The sequence below is a fragment of the Canis lupus genome, chromosome 25 (assembly GCF_048164855.1).
Source record: "Canis lupus baileyi chromosome 25, mCanLup2.hap1, whole genome shotgun sequence".
In the NCBI taxonomy this organism is placed as follows: domain Eukaryota; kingdom Metazoa; phylum Chordata; class Mammalia; order Carnivora; family Canidae; genus Canis; species Canis lupus.
In genome coordinates, this window is record NC_132862.1 from 26,788,436 (window position 1) to 26,806,501 (window position 18,066).

At 33.5% G+C, this 18,066-nt stretch overlaps 1 protein-coding gene and 1 pseudogene across 9 annotated transcripts in view; one reads left to right on the forward strand and one right to left on the reverse strand.

The window, feature by feature from the left end:
* SLCO1B3 (solute carrier organic anion transporter family member 1B3) overlaps positions 1-18,066 on the reverse strand; it is an 85,046-nt gene that overhangs the window by 25,842 nt on the left and 41,138 nt on the right. For all 9 annotated transcript variants that reach the window (XM_072798759.1, XM_072798757.1, XM_072798758.1 and 6 more), the window contains 2 exons: positions 5,415-5,556; positions 1,772-1,904 (listed from right to left, as the gene is read on the reverse strand). In XM_072798759.1, the coding sequence (XP_072654860.1) occupies positions 1,772-1,904; positions 5,415-5,556 (275 nt within the window). The remainder of the gene's footprint in view (positions 1-1,771; positions 1,905-5,414; positions 5,557-18,066) is intronic.
* Positions 4,300-4,682, forward strand: LOC140616858 (prefoldin subunit 4 pseudogene; annotated as a pseudogene).

Sequence of the window (18,066 nt, forward strand, 5' to 3'; positions counted from 1 at the left end):
GACCACTTGTCATGTGTGTTGAAATAGTGAAAGAATCTAGAATGAGCCCCTTGACTTTGGTTTGAATTCCTTTGTGGCTAAATGAATCATCATTGAAAGAGTGAATGTGAAAAATCTGAACTGGTTTCAACGCAGTGGTGAATTTAATTTTGAATATATGCATGCAAAATTCTTACCAGATGGTAGGCTGGCGATAGCTATGAGATGACTGATTATATAGATCTTGAGTGTAAGAAAAAGTCAATGTATGTTACTGCTATATTTAATGCACACACTTCATACAAATAATCTAGAATGAAAAGTGAAGAAGATTGAAGAGGGAGCTTAGCAGATAGTGACATTATGGTGTCGGCAGCATACTAAAAGGGCAGGCATGATGAAGAAGCCACAAATAGGGCAACCCGGTGGCTCAGCGGTTTAGCGCCGCCTTTAGCCCAGGGCCTGATCCTGGAGACCCGGGATCAAGTCCCTCCTCAGGCTCCCTGCATGGAGCCTGCTTCTCCCTCTCTCTGCCTCTCTCTCTGTGTCTCTCATGAATAAATAAATAAAATCTAAAAAAAAAAAAAAAAAAAGAAGAAGCCACCAATATAGGGGAAAAAATCAAGGAACAGTAATACAACGATAAAGAAGAAGAAGCAGTACCAGAAAGAAGAAAGTACTTATGAGGGTCAAATAAAAGGGGGGAAGGGAATTAGTATGGTAACCAAAAGACATGACTGTTGGTTTGGGCAATGAATAAGTAATTAATATCTTTAGCAGAAACTGTTCATTGTCTCTCAATATCCGTTCTTCATTCCTTCCATTGTAATAGAGATGGGATTTTTAGCTAAAAGGATGACAGTCTGGAATAAAGTCTAGTTTTGCCAATGTCTTTGTATCTGAATGTGAGATGTAACAAAGTTCTGGCCAATGTGAAGTTAGAAGTATTATACTTCTGAAAATATTTCTTAAGCTCAGCCAGCACACACTTTTTCTTCTTGTTCTTCTTCTCTTCTTTCATCTTGTTGCCTGAGACAACATTGCCACAATTTGGAGTATGAGGTTGAGGCTATGCAAGGCAGCACAATATGATAAAGAGAAGCAGGAACCTATCATGCCAGGTCTGTCTCCACTAATTTTTTATGTGGAAAATTAGCCTCTATTTTATTTAAGCCACTGATATTTTAGGTTTTCCATCATTAGTATCTGACTCTAATCAGAACTATACCATGACCTTAACAAGAATACTTTCGGGCAGCCCCGGTGGCTCAGCGGTTTAGCACCGCCTTCCGCCGAGGGCATGATCCTGGAGACCCCGGACCGAGTCCCTCGTACGCTCCCTGCATGGAGCCTGCTTCTCCCGCTGCCTGTCTCTCTCTCTCTCCTCTCTCTTTCTCTCTCTTTCTCATGAATAAATAAATTAAATCTTAAAAAAAAAAAACTCTCAATGGAAATGGTAGTGGGTTAGGTGATGAACATTTATGGACTATAAACAAAATCTTGTAGGCAAAGACACAAAGTATATATTATACCAGAAAGTCATAAAAAGATCATTTATTTCCTATGAAACTATATACCTTATTTAGTGCTATTCATATTTCAAAATCAGTGAAAGCCATGGCTGATAAAGCAATAAGTAACTTAAAACATAAAAAATATACTTCATTTCTACACATGCTTAGTGGGTATTCTTCTCAAAAAGTAATTGCTTATTTAAAAGAAAAATAATGAAAACTTACCATGAATTTACAATGAAATGATTATTAATGACATAGAGCTGTTTAACACTTACTATCCCATAAAGAAATGTGGTAAAGCAGTCAAAATACTTCCAGTTCCCATAATGAAGCAACCGATTCCAATTATCTTTGGTCTGTGTAGTTTGGATCCAAAGTAACTCACGAATACAATTACAAGCAAATTCCCTACAAAGAGAATAAAATTAATTTTTATGATTTATTATAGCAAATATTGCCAGTCCGATTTTGTGTCCAATAGAATGGAAAGCCTCAGAATAAATACAAATAGAGCATAAAACATGCCTTTCCCTACAGATCATGTAATTTAATTGAGAAGATGAAACTCACTTACATTAAACAACTCATTGTATAGTTGTATGGTGTTAAGAAAAAGAATGAATTTTTAGATAGGAAATAAAACACTTGAATAACTTGGCAATATTAGTGAAGCAAAATTTTATTGAAAAATATGGCACTGACTGAATTGTTTTTGACTGGAAAAAATGCAGAAATCTTCCTGACCTGAGAGAAAGGTGCTCATTTGAACATTTATTAACTTACTCTTACCATTCCTTAAGTTTCTATTAAGTACCTGCCATAGTACTAGGAGCTGGAAATATAAAGAAGAGAATAAACCATAGTATTTGTCCTCCAGGAAATTATATACCAATGATAAAAATAAGTAGATGAACAGGGGTGATATTAGACCACAGAAAGGAAGAGCTTAAATTAAGTAGGGGCTGAAATAAAGTTTTCTGGAGTAGAGGTCACTTGAGATTTAATGTAGAGTATTAGTTATCTAGAATAAAAAGGAGATGAAGAGCATTCCAAGTGTAGGAAGTCATGACCAACCAGATCCATTTGGAGCTACATGTATAATAACAAATAACAACCAAGAATTAGTGAACATTTGATGGGAGGAAAAAAGCATGAAATAACAGCACCAAAATGAACTGGCAGATAAAGTTACTCATGGAGAAACCCTTAAATAAAGAAACTAAAACGAGGAGAAACTGAAAAAATCTAGTTAGTCTCTTTAGAGGTAAAGGGTAGGTTGCATCCATAAAATAACTAGGGCAACCTGGGTGGCTCAGCCGTTTGGCGCTGCCTTCAGCCCAGGGCCTGATCCTGGAGACCTGGGATCGAGTCCCACATCGGGCTCCCTGCATGGAGCCTGCTTCTCCCTCTGCCTGCGTCTCTCCCTCTTTCTCTTTCTGTGTCTCTCATGAATAAATAAATAAAATCTTAAAAAAAAAAAGAACTGGTAGACTAAAAATAATAAGAGAACAGTAAAGAATTTTTGTAAATTAAAAATAGTATTAAAAAATGTACATATTGGGACCTGGTAAGATGGAAGATGGTATCAGAGAAGACTGATGGAACATAAAGCAAAAAAAAAAAAAAAAAAAAAAGGAAAATTTTAGAAAAAGTTAAAGGAACAAAATTGTGAGGAAATTTAACATTCTTCTAGTATATGTTTCAGAAGAAATAAATAAGAAAATAGAAGAGAAGAAACAAACTTAAAAGTAGAAAATAAAGGAACGCCTGGGTGGCTCAGTGGTTGAGTATCTGCCTTTGGCTCAGGGCGTGGTGATCCCTAGAGTTCCAGGCCCAGAGTTCCAGGATTCTGTCCTACATTGGCTCCCTGCAGGGAGCCTGCTTCTCCCTTTGCCTACCTCTCTGCCTCTCTCTGTATCTCTCATGAATAAGTAAATAAAATCTTAAAAAAAAAAAAAAAAAGAAACTCCTTCATTTAAAAGAAGACTTAAGCTTTCAGATACAAACTTCTATACTTCTCCAGCATTAAGTAATGTAAAAGAAACAGTTCAGAAATATGTTGGTAAAATTTCTGAAATTCAAGGATAAAGAGGAGATACTTATTGGTGCATGACAATGACATTGATAATGATTTCTTATATGTAACACTGAATATTATAAAACAGATACATGTTTTAAATGTTTTGAGGAAAAAAGATTTTGAAATTTTAATTCTATAATCAAATTGTTGCTTGAATATAATGGTAGAGTAATGCATTTTCCAACAAACAATGGCTTGGAATATGTTATTTCAATTATTTCCAGGAAAAAATAACTACTTGAATATATACTCCACAAAAACTAAAGATGAGATTTGAAGTCACAGGATTCAATTAACAGTGGTAAGCAAAGAAACCAGTAAAACTTAAAACCATGCACACATAATGGCTGTCAAACAGCTACAAATTTTAACAAAAATATTAAGAATCTATTCATCAATAAGAAGAAACACACACTGAATTAGAATTTAAAGCTAATTAACAGTCCAAAACTAAAATTTTAGACGGTTTCATTAAATCCCAGAAACAGAAGGGTAAAAGATATGAAGGGTGAAATGGCCTCTTAATCATGAAAATGCCGAATTCATAGTAAGAAGATACATGGGTCTTCCTTTATACAATTATTTTTAAAAATATTCAACAGCTAATATATTTTAAGATAAGTTAAAAATAAACAGCAAACTTATAGAAAATATTTGTAATTAATACAACAGACATAATTTTGAGTCCCTTCAAATCATTAAAAAGTCTAAAAAGGGCCCAAGATGACAGCCACCATGAAGGAGACTGAGAAAATGTTAATATTATTTTTGAAGATCAACAAAAGAAAAACAAATTTGCACTGAATACAAGTAGAGCTGAAGGAAAAAAGAAGTGAAAATGAAACAACTCCAAAATTTAGAAGATGCTTGTGAAGACATCATGCCTGCACATAAGAACTGCTTATTGATACCTGACCAAATTGGTCATGTTTTCATTAGCCATTCTCAAGAAGAAACACAGGAAATGTTAAAAGAAACAAAGAAATATTTTCAGGAAGACATTGATGCCTGAAAATCCAGAGTGGAATTAATTCAGTGGGTGTTAACAGATTCAGTTCTTTGCAAAATTCAGGAATAACAGAAACTGTGAAGCTGTTGAAAGTTAAACATTTTATAATACTTTAAAACTTTTGTTTGATAAATTTGAATATTGTTTAAAAGTTTTTAAAGGCTATAAGGGAGAAGGTAATGAGCTACTGATTCATAATTATAACCCATTATAATTATAATCCAATATTATATAAAACCTTACTGTTATTAGAGAAATCCAAATTAAAGACAACAAAGCAATATATTCAATGTTCTAAAAACAAAAATATTTTTCATTTCAAAATTTTATATGCAAACAGCACAAACCTAACAGAAGTTGCTTCAAAGCTCTTCCTCTTCCCTCAAATCATCAGAATCATAATCCTCTCTCCAACATTTATTTATTTATGTATGTATGTATTTATCTATTTATTTATTATACAAGGGCATCTTGAAAGAGGGAAGGTAAAGCCCTGCAAAATATTAGTTTGTAAGCAATGAGTTTGTATAGATTAAAGTTTCTCAATGTCTGCTTATTGACATTCTGGGCTGAAGAATTCTTTGTCATGGGTTTTGTCCTGTGCATTGTAGGATGTGTAGTGGCACCTTTGGCCCCTACAACAAGATGCCTATAACAATCTCCTTCCCATCAGTTATAATAACCAAAAATAACATCCATTATCATCAAATTGTCCCTGGAGGGCAAATTTACTCCTGACTGAGAATTAGTGGTGTAGGGCTGGTATGAGCAGTTTTTACTTCTGCAAATCTTATTACTAAGTAATAATAAAAATAGAAATAAAAATTACCAATTTCAAAGCCTCCATCAATTAAGCCAGAAATAGAAGATGATATGTCAAATCTCCTTTCAATTTGAGTGATGGAACTTTTCATAACAACTCCACCTAGTGCCTTACACATAAAGCTGAATGACAGGGCTACTAAGAACATCTAGGAAAAAGCAGAAAGAAAGGAGAAAATTATTAACAAAAAGACTATAGGCCTTATATGTATTGAATTAAAAATAACTTATCTTATTTACTTAAGAACATTATTTTTATCATAGAAATCATACCCATCTTCCACTATACCAATTGATCCTTCCTAGTCTTTTTAATGTTATTATCATTATACAGATAAAACATAATTTTCTAACTTGGTTACAACATCAGATAATTAGAGCAGAACAGTCAAAGTTCTTATTTTTCATTTAATATTATTAACTCATTTTTAAGAAGCTAGATAATGACCTGAGATGGCCACGATCTAAGCTATTCTTTATTCCCCCATGAAAAGTAACTAACTGTGAGGGGAGTGGCTACACATTCTCAAAGATGGCATTTCCAGGACATCAGCTGGAAAATGGCTTTTTTTTTTAATTTATAAAACCTCACTATTATCAGAGAAATCCAAATTAAAATGAAAACAACAAAGCAGTATATTCAACATCCTAATAAAATACTTTAATTCTAGTGGTTACAAATGTTTTATTTTCAAATTCGCTTTAACAGAATGTGTTGATTCATCCTTCTTATGGTCCACATTTATACCCATAAGTAAATTCCTTTTATATCCAGCATTAAAATATTCTTCTACTATGGACTGTATGTTTGTGTTCCCACCAAATTCATATGTTGAAACCCTAATCCCTAATATTTGGAGATGGGTGCTTTGGGACTTAGGTCATAAAACTCTCATGATAAGATTAGTGTCCTAGAGGAGCTTACTTTTCTCCCACTGCTTTGTGAGGATACAAGAAGATAGCCATCTGAAAATGAGGAAGAGCATTCTAAGCAGAACTCAACCATGCTGATACCCAGATTTCAAAACTTCCAGGCCCCAGAACCATGAGAAATAAATTTCTGTTTTCTAAGTCACTACGTGACTTAAAATACATGACTCTAGTATTTTCTTATAGCAATTCAAGCTGATTCAGATGGGTTTTTCTTATTACTTCCTACACCACCAGTGGTAGCCACCATCATTTAGCCTGGATCACCACATTAGCCTCCTACCAGATCTTTCTCTTTCTGCTCTCATCCCCCTTTCAGCCTGTTCTCAGTACAGTAACTACAAAAATTCTTTCAAAATAAAATTAGATTATGCCACCCCTCCATGTTTTCCCACCTCACTCTTAGTAATATCGAATCTTTCCAATGACCTAAAAGGCTCTAAATGGTCTGTTCTCCCTCAATTATCCCTTCCCCACAAATATTCCATTTTATCCTTCTGATCTCATTTCTGTTACTCCAGTACTTGCTCATTCCTCTCCGTCCAAACGAGCCTTCTTGTCTTACCTTGAGTATTCCAGGTTTATTTTTCTGACTCAGGGTCTTTGTTCTTGCTTTGCTTCCTGCAAGGAAAACTCTTCCCCATGGTTATATCCCTATCATTTACTCTTTGACATCTTTGAGGGATTTGCTCAATATAACGTTCACAGTGAGGCTTTCCTTAACCAACCTACTTAAAATTATACCACTTTCCCCTCACAATATTTTTATTTACTTATTTGTGTAATATATATTGCCCTCACTTGACTATAACTTACATCAGGGAAGAATGAAATCCAAAAACCATTTAAACATTTCTGTATCCTTTTTTTTATAATAAATTTATTTTTTATTGGTGTTCAATTTACCAACATACAGAATAACACCCAATGCTCATCCCGTCAAGTGCTCCCCTCAGTGCCCGTCACTCATTCACCCCCACCCCCCACCCTCCTCCCCTTCCACCACCCCTAGTTCATTTCCCAGAGTTAGGAGTCTTTATGTTCTGTCTCCCTTTCTGATATTTCCTACCCATTTCCTCTCCCTTCCCTTCTATTCCCTTTCACTATTATTTATATTCCTCAGCAATCAGGCAACAAAAAGACATTAAAGGCATTCAAATTGGCAAAGAAGTCAAACTCTCCCTCTTCGCTGATGACGTGATACTCTACATAGAAAACCCAACAGCCTCCACCCCAAGATTGCTAGAACTCATACAGCAATTTGGTAGCATGGCAGGATACAAAATCAATACCCAGAAATCAGTGGCATTTCTATACACTAACAATGAGACTGAAGAAAGAGAAATTAAGGAGTCAATCCCATTTACAATTGCACCCAAAAGCATAAGATACCTAGGAATAAACCTAACCAAAGAGGTAAAGGATCTATATCCTAAAAACTATAGAACACTTCTGAAAGAAATTGAGAAAGACACAAAGAGATGGAAAAATATTCCATGCTCATGGATTGGCAGAATTAACATTGTGAACATTTATGCATCCTATACAGTGTAAAGCCAACCATACAAGTCCCAATAGGAAAATCTGTGACACTCAATTTTCTTGCCAGAGTCTTCCCTCAACAAAGCATCATTAATGCAATTGGGACAAAACCCTCACCTCCCATCTTTTCTTCCCTTCAAGTATCCAGGGGAGAGAAAGGAATGGGACTTATATCCAATGTTATGACTTAGAGGCAGCATGAGGGACCAGCTTGTATTCAAGTACTGACAAGAGTGGATGGCCAGAGTTGAGGATCTCAGATTTAAGACAATAAACCCTGAACCAGAATCTGTAGTACCACGGATAGACACTAGGTGGAGTACCAGTATTGCAATTTACTAAACCAGGGAGGGTGCAATATTTCAGACCCCAGGAAGAACTCCTAAGTAGACAGACAGCAAACTTCTTCAAATAGCCCAAGGAGGACACATACCCAGAAAAAAACTTGAGAGGTCTAAAGAATCTGTAGCTTAACTAGTAAAACACATCCCTGTACAAAAACACAAAGTCTGAAATAATTGGCTGATTCTTCAAATGCCAAAATTCCAACAACAAAAAAGATACGACATATAAAAGAAGAGGAAACCGCAGCATATTTGAAGAAATAAGTGAGATTATTAATGAAGAAATAGAAATTAGGAAGAAGAACCAAACAGAAATTCTGGAACTGAAGAAGACATTACTTGGATTGAAAACTTCACTAGACTAACTCTAAATTAAACTTGACCAGACAGAAAAAGAATCAACAAACTCAGAGTGGGCCAAGGGGAAAAAAAAAAAAAGAATGAATAAAAATGAAAAATGTAAAGGACCTGTGGGACACCACCATCAAGCAGAATAGTATTTGCATTATGAAAATACCAGAAGAAGAAAGAGAAAGGGGCAGAAAAATTATTTAACAACTATAGCCTCAAATTTTCCAAATCTAAGTAAAGAAATGTACATGTAAATTTGATAAATTCAAAGAAGCTCATCTAGGACAAACGTAATGAGACTTACATCATGACACATCATAATCAAATTGTCAAAAGTCACAGCCAAAAAGAAAATCTTGAAAGCAGTAAAAGAAAGGCAACTCATCACATACAAGAGAATTCTCATTAGATTATCATCACATTTTTCAGCAAAAAAACCTTATTCTAGAAAGGAATAGAATAAAATATTCAAAGTACTAAAAGAAAAAGACTGTCAACAAGAATATTATATTTGTCAAAACTGTCCTTAAAGAACAAGGAGAAATCAAGATTTTCCCAGTAAGTCAAAACTGAGGGAATTCACAACCACTAGATTTTTTCCTCCAAGAAATACTGAAAGTTCTAGAAATTGAAGTGAATGGATGATGAATAGCAGCACAAAACCATACCGAAATATAAAATTCCCTAGTAAAGGAAGTATAAAATCCTGTATTATTGCAATGTAGATGAGTAAATCACTTATAAACTTAACAGACTTTTAAAAGAGTAAAAAGTAATTATAAATCTATGTTAATGCAATTGAAAAGGAGTAATTTGTGTCATTAACAACAAAGAAGTAGGATAGGGGCAAATGTATAAAAGAGTAGTTTTCACATGCAATTGAAGTTTAGTTGTTCTTAGTTTAAAACAGATGGTTATAACTATAACTTGTTTTATGTATTGCAATGGTACCCACAAAAACATGTCTATAAAGTACACATAAAGGGAAATGAATACAGAATCAAAACACATCATTACAATAAATAAATAAATAAATAAATAAATAAATAAATAAATAAATAAACACAAAAAATTCAAGGAGGGAAAGAGAACAAAAAATTTTAAGACAGAAACAATTGACAACATGGTAATTGTTCTTTCCTACCCATAATTAATTTAAACATAACTTGATTAAATTGCCTGAATTGATTAAGAAAATAAGATTCAACTATATGCTGTCTATAAAGGATTCACTTTGGTTCTAGGATACCAAAAGGCTAAAAATGAAAGGGTATGTAATAAGCTAATGTTTCTGTGCCTTCAAAATTCATGTTGAAAACCTAACCACCAAAGAGATGGTATTAAGAAATGCAGCCTTTGGGAAGTTATTATGTCAAGAGGACAGAGCTCCTATGAATAGGATTAGTTCCTTGTAAAATATACCCAGAGAGTTCTCATGCCCTTTTTCCATCATATGAAGACACAATGAGAAAATAGACATCTATGAATCAGGAAACAAGCCATCACCAGTAGCCTAATCTGCCAAAATCTTTGATTTTGAATTTCTCAACCTCTAAAACTATGAGAAATAAATATTTTTTATTTAAACCACCCAGTCTATGGTATTTTTGTTATAGCTGCCCAAACAGGTGAAAACTAATATTTTATGCAAACAAGAACCTAAAGAGAACAGAAGAGGCTGTACTTTTACAGACAAAATAGTCTTTAAGACAAAAACTGTCACAAAAGACAAAGGACATTATATAATGAAAAAGGGTCAATTTAGCAGAAAATATAACAATTACAAACATATATATGTAACTAACATTAAAACAGTCAAATATATGAAGCAAACAGTGACAAAACTAATAGTAGAAACTATTGGAGTGTAGATCAATGAAAAGGGAATAGAAAAAATCAATGAAACTAAGAGTTCGATTTTTAAAGAGATCAACAAATTTGACAGATTAACTGAGAAAAAGAGGAGACTCAAATAGCTAAAATAAGATATGAAAGAGGAGACATTACAAATAATGCCACAGAAATAAAATAAGTTATGACACAACTATGAACAATTATATGCCAAAGAATTGGGTAACCAAACATAGCAATCTAAAAATCTGAACAGATCTGTATGTAGTGAGGAGATTAAAGCTGCAATTAGAAACTTCCCAACAAAGAAAGCCCAGGACAAGACGGTTTCACTGGAGAATTCTACCACACATTTAAAAAAGAATTAATGCTAATACTTCTCAAACTCTTCCAAAGAATTGAAAAGAAGGATATACTCCCAAATTCATTAAATGAGGCCACATTACCTGATATTAAAGCTGGACAAAGACATCACAAGGAAATGAACTACAGACTAATATCTCTGATGAGTATTTAAAATTTCTCAAAAAAATCCTTGCAAACTGTAATTAACAATGCATTAAAAGGATCATACATCATAACCAAGTGGAATTTATAGCTGGAATGCAAGTTGGATTCAACATATGAAAATTACCCAATCTAATATATCACCTTAACAGAATGAAGAATAGAGACGCTTGGGTGGCTCAGTGGTTGAGTGTCTGCCTTCAGCTCTGGGAGCCTGCTTCTCCCTCTGCCTGTGTCTCTGCCTCTCTCTGTGTGTCTCTCATGAATAAATAAATAAAATCTTTTAAAAAATAACAAAATAAAGAATAAAACCACATAATCATCTCAATAGATGCAGAAAAAGCATTTCAGAAAATTCAGCAGTCTTATGATAGTAGCACTCAACAAATTAGGAATAGAAGGAAATTATCTCAGCAGAATAAAGTCTATATATAAAAAGCCCATATCTAACATCATCCTTGTGTTTTAGCAGAGTTATTAAGTTGCTTTTAATACTTTTTAAGATTATTTATTAAAATTGTAGGAAGACATGGCTTCTGTCTTATGCTCAGTCTGCTATAAAGAACAGAAAGGCTTCAAGTTTTGGTTTCTCTTCTAATAAATAAACAGAAAAAATATTACCAGGTTCTCTATCAAACTCAGATACCTGACACATAATAAGCAAAGACTCAATAAATGTTTTGAGATTGTTGGCTAAATTATGGAGTGGACATGTAGTGAAACCTCTCATTTTTTAGTTTCCTCAATTTTTAGATGGAGATAATCACACAAAAGTTATTATAATGATTAATTGAAATAATATACATAAAGATCTTGGCATAGTACTAGCCACACAGTTAATACTGATAAGTGTATTTTTATTACCATTGTGAACTACCATCACCCAGCTTTTAGCTTTAAATTCATTCAGATCAAAAATTCATTCAGATCAATCATTTAGCTAAACACAGTTTTATGCCATGTGCTATTAAAGGTATTGCAGAATTAGTAATGCGCGTATTGACAATATGATTTATTGATTATTGAAGAAATAGAAAAATATGCTCATCTAAATGCTGACCATCAAAGCACTCATTTGTGAAATCAAAGAGGAGAAAATTTCAGAAAATAACAGAACATCTCATTAGAGCAGATATAAATATAACCAAATATAAACCCTGTCTTTTAAAAGGAAATTTCTAAAAGTTCAGAGAAAGCTTTTAACAATCCATTTCTTCAATTTTGAAAAGAAAATTAGCTCTAGATAAGAGATTCAAAAGGGTAAAAAACCTCACAGCATAATTCCAAGCTACTTTTTTTTTAGAAAGGAAAAAGGTCACTGAACTCTATCTCTGAAACTAATAATATACTACATGTTAATTAATTGAATTTAAATAAAATAAAATTCAAAAAATAAAAAGGAAATAAAATTTAAAAATTTTAAAGAAAAAAGGTAATAGATATAAACACATAACCACAGTAGAATCTCACCAGTGAGCTGGGATTTAGAAGGATATGAAATGAGTTAATATAGATAGATTTATAAATGTGCCTTCTTTTAATCTAACTATAACTCTATGAGATGGGCATTTTAACTCTGTCCCTAATGCAGGACTGAAGTGCAGAGAAAGAATGATATGATGATTTTCTCAGATCTTAAAAAAAAGGAACAAGAAAGCTGAAATCTTTAGTAAAAATCATTAAAATGCCTATGTCATGAGGTAGAGAATTTAAGACTGAAAGATTTCAAAACAGAAATACAAATGTTCACAATTATCAAACGGATATTAAAGTATCACAGGTAGAAAGAAATAGCTGGTATTTAGGTAAGAGATAAAGTCTATGTTTACCTGTAATCAGGCCAGTCAGTTCATTATTTTTTTATTTATTATTTATTTTTTTTTTGTCAAGAGTTCTGGAATTGAAGTCAGAAGATGGTTCCAAGTTTCTATTTTGCCAGAGGTACAGCCATGATTAACTCAGTTAACTCACTTGAACCTCAATCCATTTACTCAACAAACATTTATTGAGCAATTCCAATATGGCAATTACTCCACAATATCTTAGAGTTGAGACAGGTGCAGAGTAAGAAGGGAAGAAAAGCTAGACATAATAAATGCCCTAAAAAAACATAATTTCTGGGGCAAAAACAATAAATAATGCCAGCATAATAATGTAATGAATACTATAAATTTATAATGTCATGAGTACATAGGAAAGATGCTTAATATTGTCTACAGTGGTTAAAGTTTCTGTAGATATAGTGACATCTGAACTAAGTCTTTTTTTTTTTTTTTAAGATTTATTTACTTGTTTATTCATGAGAGACACAGAGAGAGATGCAGAGACATAGGCAGAGGGAAAAGGAGGCCCCCTGCAGGGAGCCCAATGTGGGACTTGATCCCGGGACCCTTGATGCCCTGAGCCAAAGGCAGCCGATCAACTACTGAGCAACCCAGGCATCCCTGAACTAAGTTTTTAAGAAATAATAGAAACTTAGAAATTGAAGAATAAACATTTAAAACAAAATAGGAAACACATTAAAAGCCCATGTAGTGAAAGAACACAAATCATTTGCAAAACAAAAAAGAGTATCTATGTAGGTGGAATATAAGGATAGAAATATGCCAAACATTGGGGGATGAAATTGTATTTTTAAATGTAATATAAGGAAATTAGATTTTAGATGCTTAATTCCGGTATCTATGTAGAAGATGGACTTATGACAAAGAAATTTGTTAGAAAGCTGACTTCAGGGGAAAAAAAAGTCTGTTGGAAAAGAAACAAAAGATCACAAACACACTTTGGAGAAGTTTAAGGGGAGAATCAATAAGATTGGGAATAAGGGAAAATAAATTTTCTGATTTTATTTTCCAAGTTTCTAGTTTAGATAATTGTATGTACTAACATTGTTATTTGATATGAGAAAAAGAGAAGTCTTGGGGTTAAAAACACTGAAATCAGTTTTTCACAGGTTTGAGATTCCTAAGAATAAATGTGCATCAAGTAGACACAACTGGCAGGTTTGTGGCTCAAGAGAGTCTTGTCTGGAGGTTGTTTTGAAATTTGCTAGGGAATAGCTGTATAATTAATCAATTTTCAAGTTTATTCCTTTAAAATAAAATTCCTGCTGCACTGCACCCTCACTTTTCCATAATTCTCTTTCCTGTCCTTTCCGGTAAAACTGAGTTGTTTACATTTGCATGAATCAAATCTTGTTTTTTGCATCACTCGTCTCAAGTATCCTGAGCAGGCTTATGTTATTCTCACGGTTCAAATTTTTTTTTTCAGGGTTGTGTTTCAGACTCTCTTCTTTTTTTACTCCATGTACCCTTTCTGGGAAAGCTCTCCAATTATCATTGTTTTTATTACCATCTAAATGCTGATGATTACCAAATCTGTATCTTGAGCCAAGACTGCTTTTGCTGAATTTTAGATTGTTTTTCCAAAATGCCTACATTAGAACTCCACTCAGGCTTTTCACTTTTATGTCCAGATCTCTTTCTTCTTCCTCTTTTTTCACCTCTTTCTGTTATTCAGGCTAGAAGCTGCTCTCTTCTCGATTACGTCCAATCAATTCTCCAAAGTTAAAAATGTAACCTTATAAATATCTCTCTTTTTGACATGCTTCGCTTCATATTTCTACTTAAATGACCATCATTTTTCACCCAGATTACCTACCACTTTTCTAATCGGCATCTCTCATTGTTATCCTTTTCACACTATAGCCAGGGTGATCTTTAAATATGTATAACCATTTCCATGTCCAAAAGAGCTCAGTAAATTCCCACAAAACTGATCCTCCAGCAAAAACCAATTATAAAGTCTAAGAGGAAAACAAAAACCACCTGGAGAAAGACGTGGGAAGGCAAACAAAAGTAGTCAGATTCTGGATTGGAGTTGACAGGAGAAAATGTGTAAGGTTAGTTTCTCATTCTTATGGCTTTGCGGTGAGGCCATAGAACCTTCAAATCTTATTCACGGAGTGACCATATCTTGACTTCTGCTCTCTCTCCCTCTCCCTCTGCTCATGCTCCCTGTACTTGTGCACTTGTTCTTGAACTTGTGCTTCCTTTCTCTCTCTCTAAAAGCAAAAACAAAAACCCTGTAGTCCATTTTAGCCTGAAAAATTAAAAAAAAGAAGAGTTTAGATTGACTACAGCCAAATAAAGTTAGGGGGAGAATCTTATTAAAGAGAGAGCCATAGAAAGTGGGGTGGGGGGCTGGGATGATAAGAAGTCAGGCAAAATTGGAAAATAGGATGAGTATACATTCATTAAATGTTTGTTGAAATTTAATCCTTCATTATTTCCATTTTTATTTTCAGAGTTCTTATTTTTTAAAGCTTGTCTATTTTCCACGATGATATGGGGCACTCTTTTAGCTTGTTTTACTGAAATGCAAAATTATCATTGTAGAATACTACAAATTACCATTTACCTTTTTTTTTTTTGCTTTCAGTTATCTTTTGAAAACTACATCTAATGTTTTTCATGCCTATTAGATAACAGTTGCTTAGAAGAATTTCTAGTTAGAATGCTTTGTGAATGTCTTTGTTATTAGCTCTATACTTCCATAGGTTTTAGTTTAATTTAGAATTGAAAGTATCATAAATTTAATATACTATTCCACCTAGGATTAGAAGACAAATTACTTGTGTGTTTCAGAAAAATTAGGTTCTAGATACATTCTTTCTCTCTTCGCCTGATTTTGTTTCATATCTGGATTCTACATCTCATATTTTCCCCCTTCTTTTTCCTTATGTCTCCCACTCTCTGCACTGTTTTCTTCTTGGCAAAAGTAGAAACTGTCCATGGACTTGGTGTGCATGTGATGCAAGAAAACAGAATGTACTTTGCAATGAGAAGGTCTAGACCTAGTTGCCCTTTGTTTCACTTAATAACCTAACAAAGATGGAAATGTTACACAATTCATTGAACTTCAGTTTCCTCATCCACACAAGGATAATGTATAATATTTAACTTATTTCATAGAGTCAATCTCAGGTTCAAAGGAAATTATATTCATGAGTTCGTGAATGTGTTTGTGAATGTTTGTCAATGCACCAAACATGTATGGAAATTAGGAAGCCTGTTAGTGATTCATCCTTTTTCTCTATTTATATAAGACTTGTTTCTCTAACTTTGCTCCATTCACACTCTCTATTTACACAAACTGTTCTTAGCACCAGAAGAACAGGAAGAGTGTTGATTGTGAAGGTCCTGCCTACTATCTCTGTAAGATATACTGTAACTCAGTTAGAAAGATGTGTATTATAAAGTGAAAACTTACAAAGCACTTGTCTGATGCATATCTTGCATGGCACCCTTTACCTAAATAGTTAAGAGGTATTAAGTTATCAACCTTACACTTTTAAAAAATGGTCTCTGTCTTTTAAAACTATATGTATTTTATTTATTATTGTTTCATATAATTTTAATATATTAAGACAACTACTTTTTTTTAAATTTTTTATTATTATTAACCAGCTATGAGCAATTATGTTTCCATCAGCAGTCTTTTGGCTAAATAAATATCTTAGGGTCATTTCCATCTGTGTTTTTTACAGTTTGTCATTTTTATTTCTGTGTATTTCCATCCTTCTTACTTGATTCATTTCAGCCAGTGTTATGTATTCACTGTCATAATCCCTCACCTTTTGTGATATCCTGGCAGTTGACTATATGGTTAGCTAATTTGCTTACAGATTAAAAAGTGCAAAGTGACGTGTGTTTACTAGTGACTGCGGTTCTTCACCCTAAGGCTCATCTCCCTTACTTGTTCCTGAGCTGTTGGGGCTCACATCAACAAGCATCTATTCTAAATTTAGTCTTCCCATGTTCCCATTATCAGAAAGAGTAAACATCAAAAACAGAGAAATATGAACTTAGGTCAAAAGAGTGAGAATTTGAGGAAGATAAATCCGTTCAAAAGAGAAAAAAGAAAAAAAACAGGGTAGACATAAGAAGTAGATGTTTTTAGAAGACAGTGAAAAGGAATTCAAAGTATAATAAGGGGCACCTGGGTGGCTCAGTCAGTTAAGCATCTGCCTTCAGCTCAGGTCATAATCTCAGGGTCCTGGGATTGAGCCCTTTTTGGGCTCCCCACTCAGCAGAGAGTCTGCTTGTCCCTTTGCCTCTCTCCCACTCATGCTCTCTCTCTCTCTCTCTCTCTGTCAAATAAATAAATAAAATATTTTTAAAAATAAAATGTAATGAATAACAAAATAGATAAGAAATGATATTAGCAAGATAAAGGCAAAATAAAAGAGAATAAGTGGAAAATGTGAGGTACAAAAAATACAACACTTAAAAATAATATACAAGATAAAAACATGAAAGCATATGTTGGAAAACCAAATTAAAGATCTAACTCATAAGGAATTTAACTAAATAATAAATGCCTAAAAAATAAATTAGGGATGAGAAATATTTAAAGAAATAATTAATGTAACTTTCCCAATACTCAAAAAAGATGAAAAATTTAGGTTCAAAGTGACAATATCCAACATGAAAGATAATAAGAACCAACTTATGCATGCATATGAGAAAACTAGACAGAGTAGAGTGAAATTTAGGAATATTAAAAATAAGAAAAATTTGAAGTTTTCTAGGAGAGAGAGCAGATCACTTTTTATTAGCAAGAGTGGGTATAAATATAAACAAACAAGACCGAAAGCCCCAAAACAAATAAAAACAAGGAATATATTTTTAAAGCATTAAAATAAGAGATCATTGAACCTAGAATTTTTATTTATCCAAATGGTCACGACTATAAGGATGTATGTTCTTAAGCGTATACAGCTCCACAAAATTTGGCTCATACAGAACAACACTGAAGACACTTTGGGATGACTTACTTAAATAATTTTACTATGTAAACTTGTTCACCTTATTTAACAAATTCATACATCTTTTTTTAAAGATTTTATTTATTTATTCATGAGAGATGCACAGAGAGAGAGGCAGAGACACAGGCAGAGGGAGCAGCAGGTTCCATGCAGGGAGCCCGATGTGGGACTCGATCTCTGTACTCCAGAATCATGCCCGGAACCGAAGGCAGAGCTCAACTGCTGAGCTACCCAGGTATCCCTAATACCTCTTTTTAAGTAATAGATAGTATATACAGATGGAAGATCAATAAAGAACTGGAGAA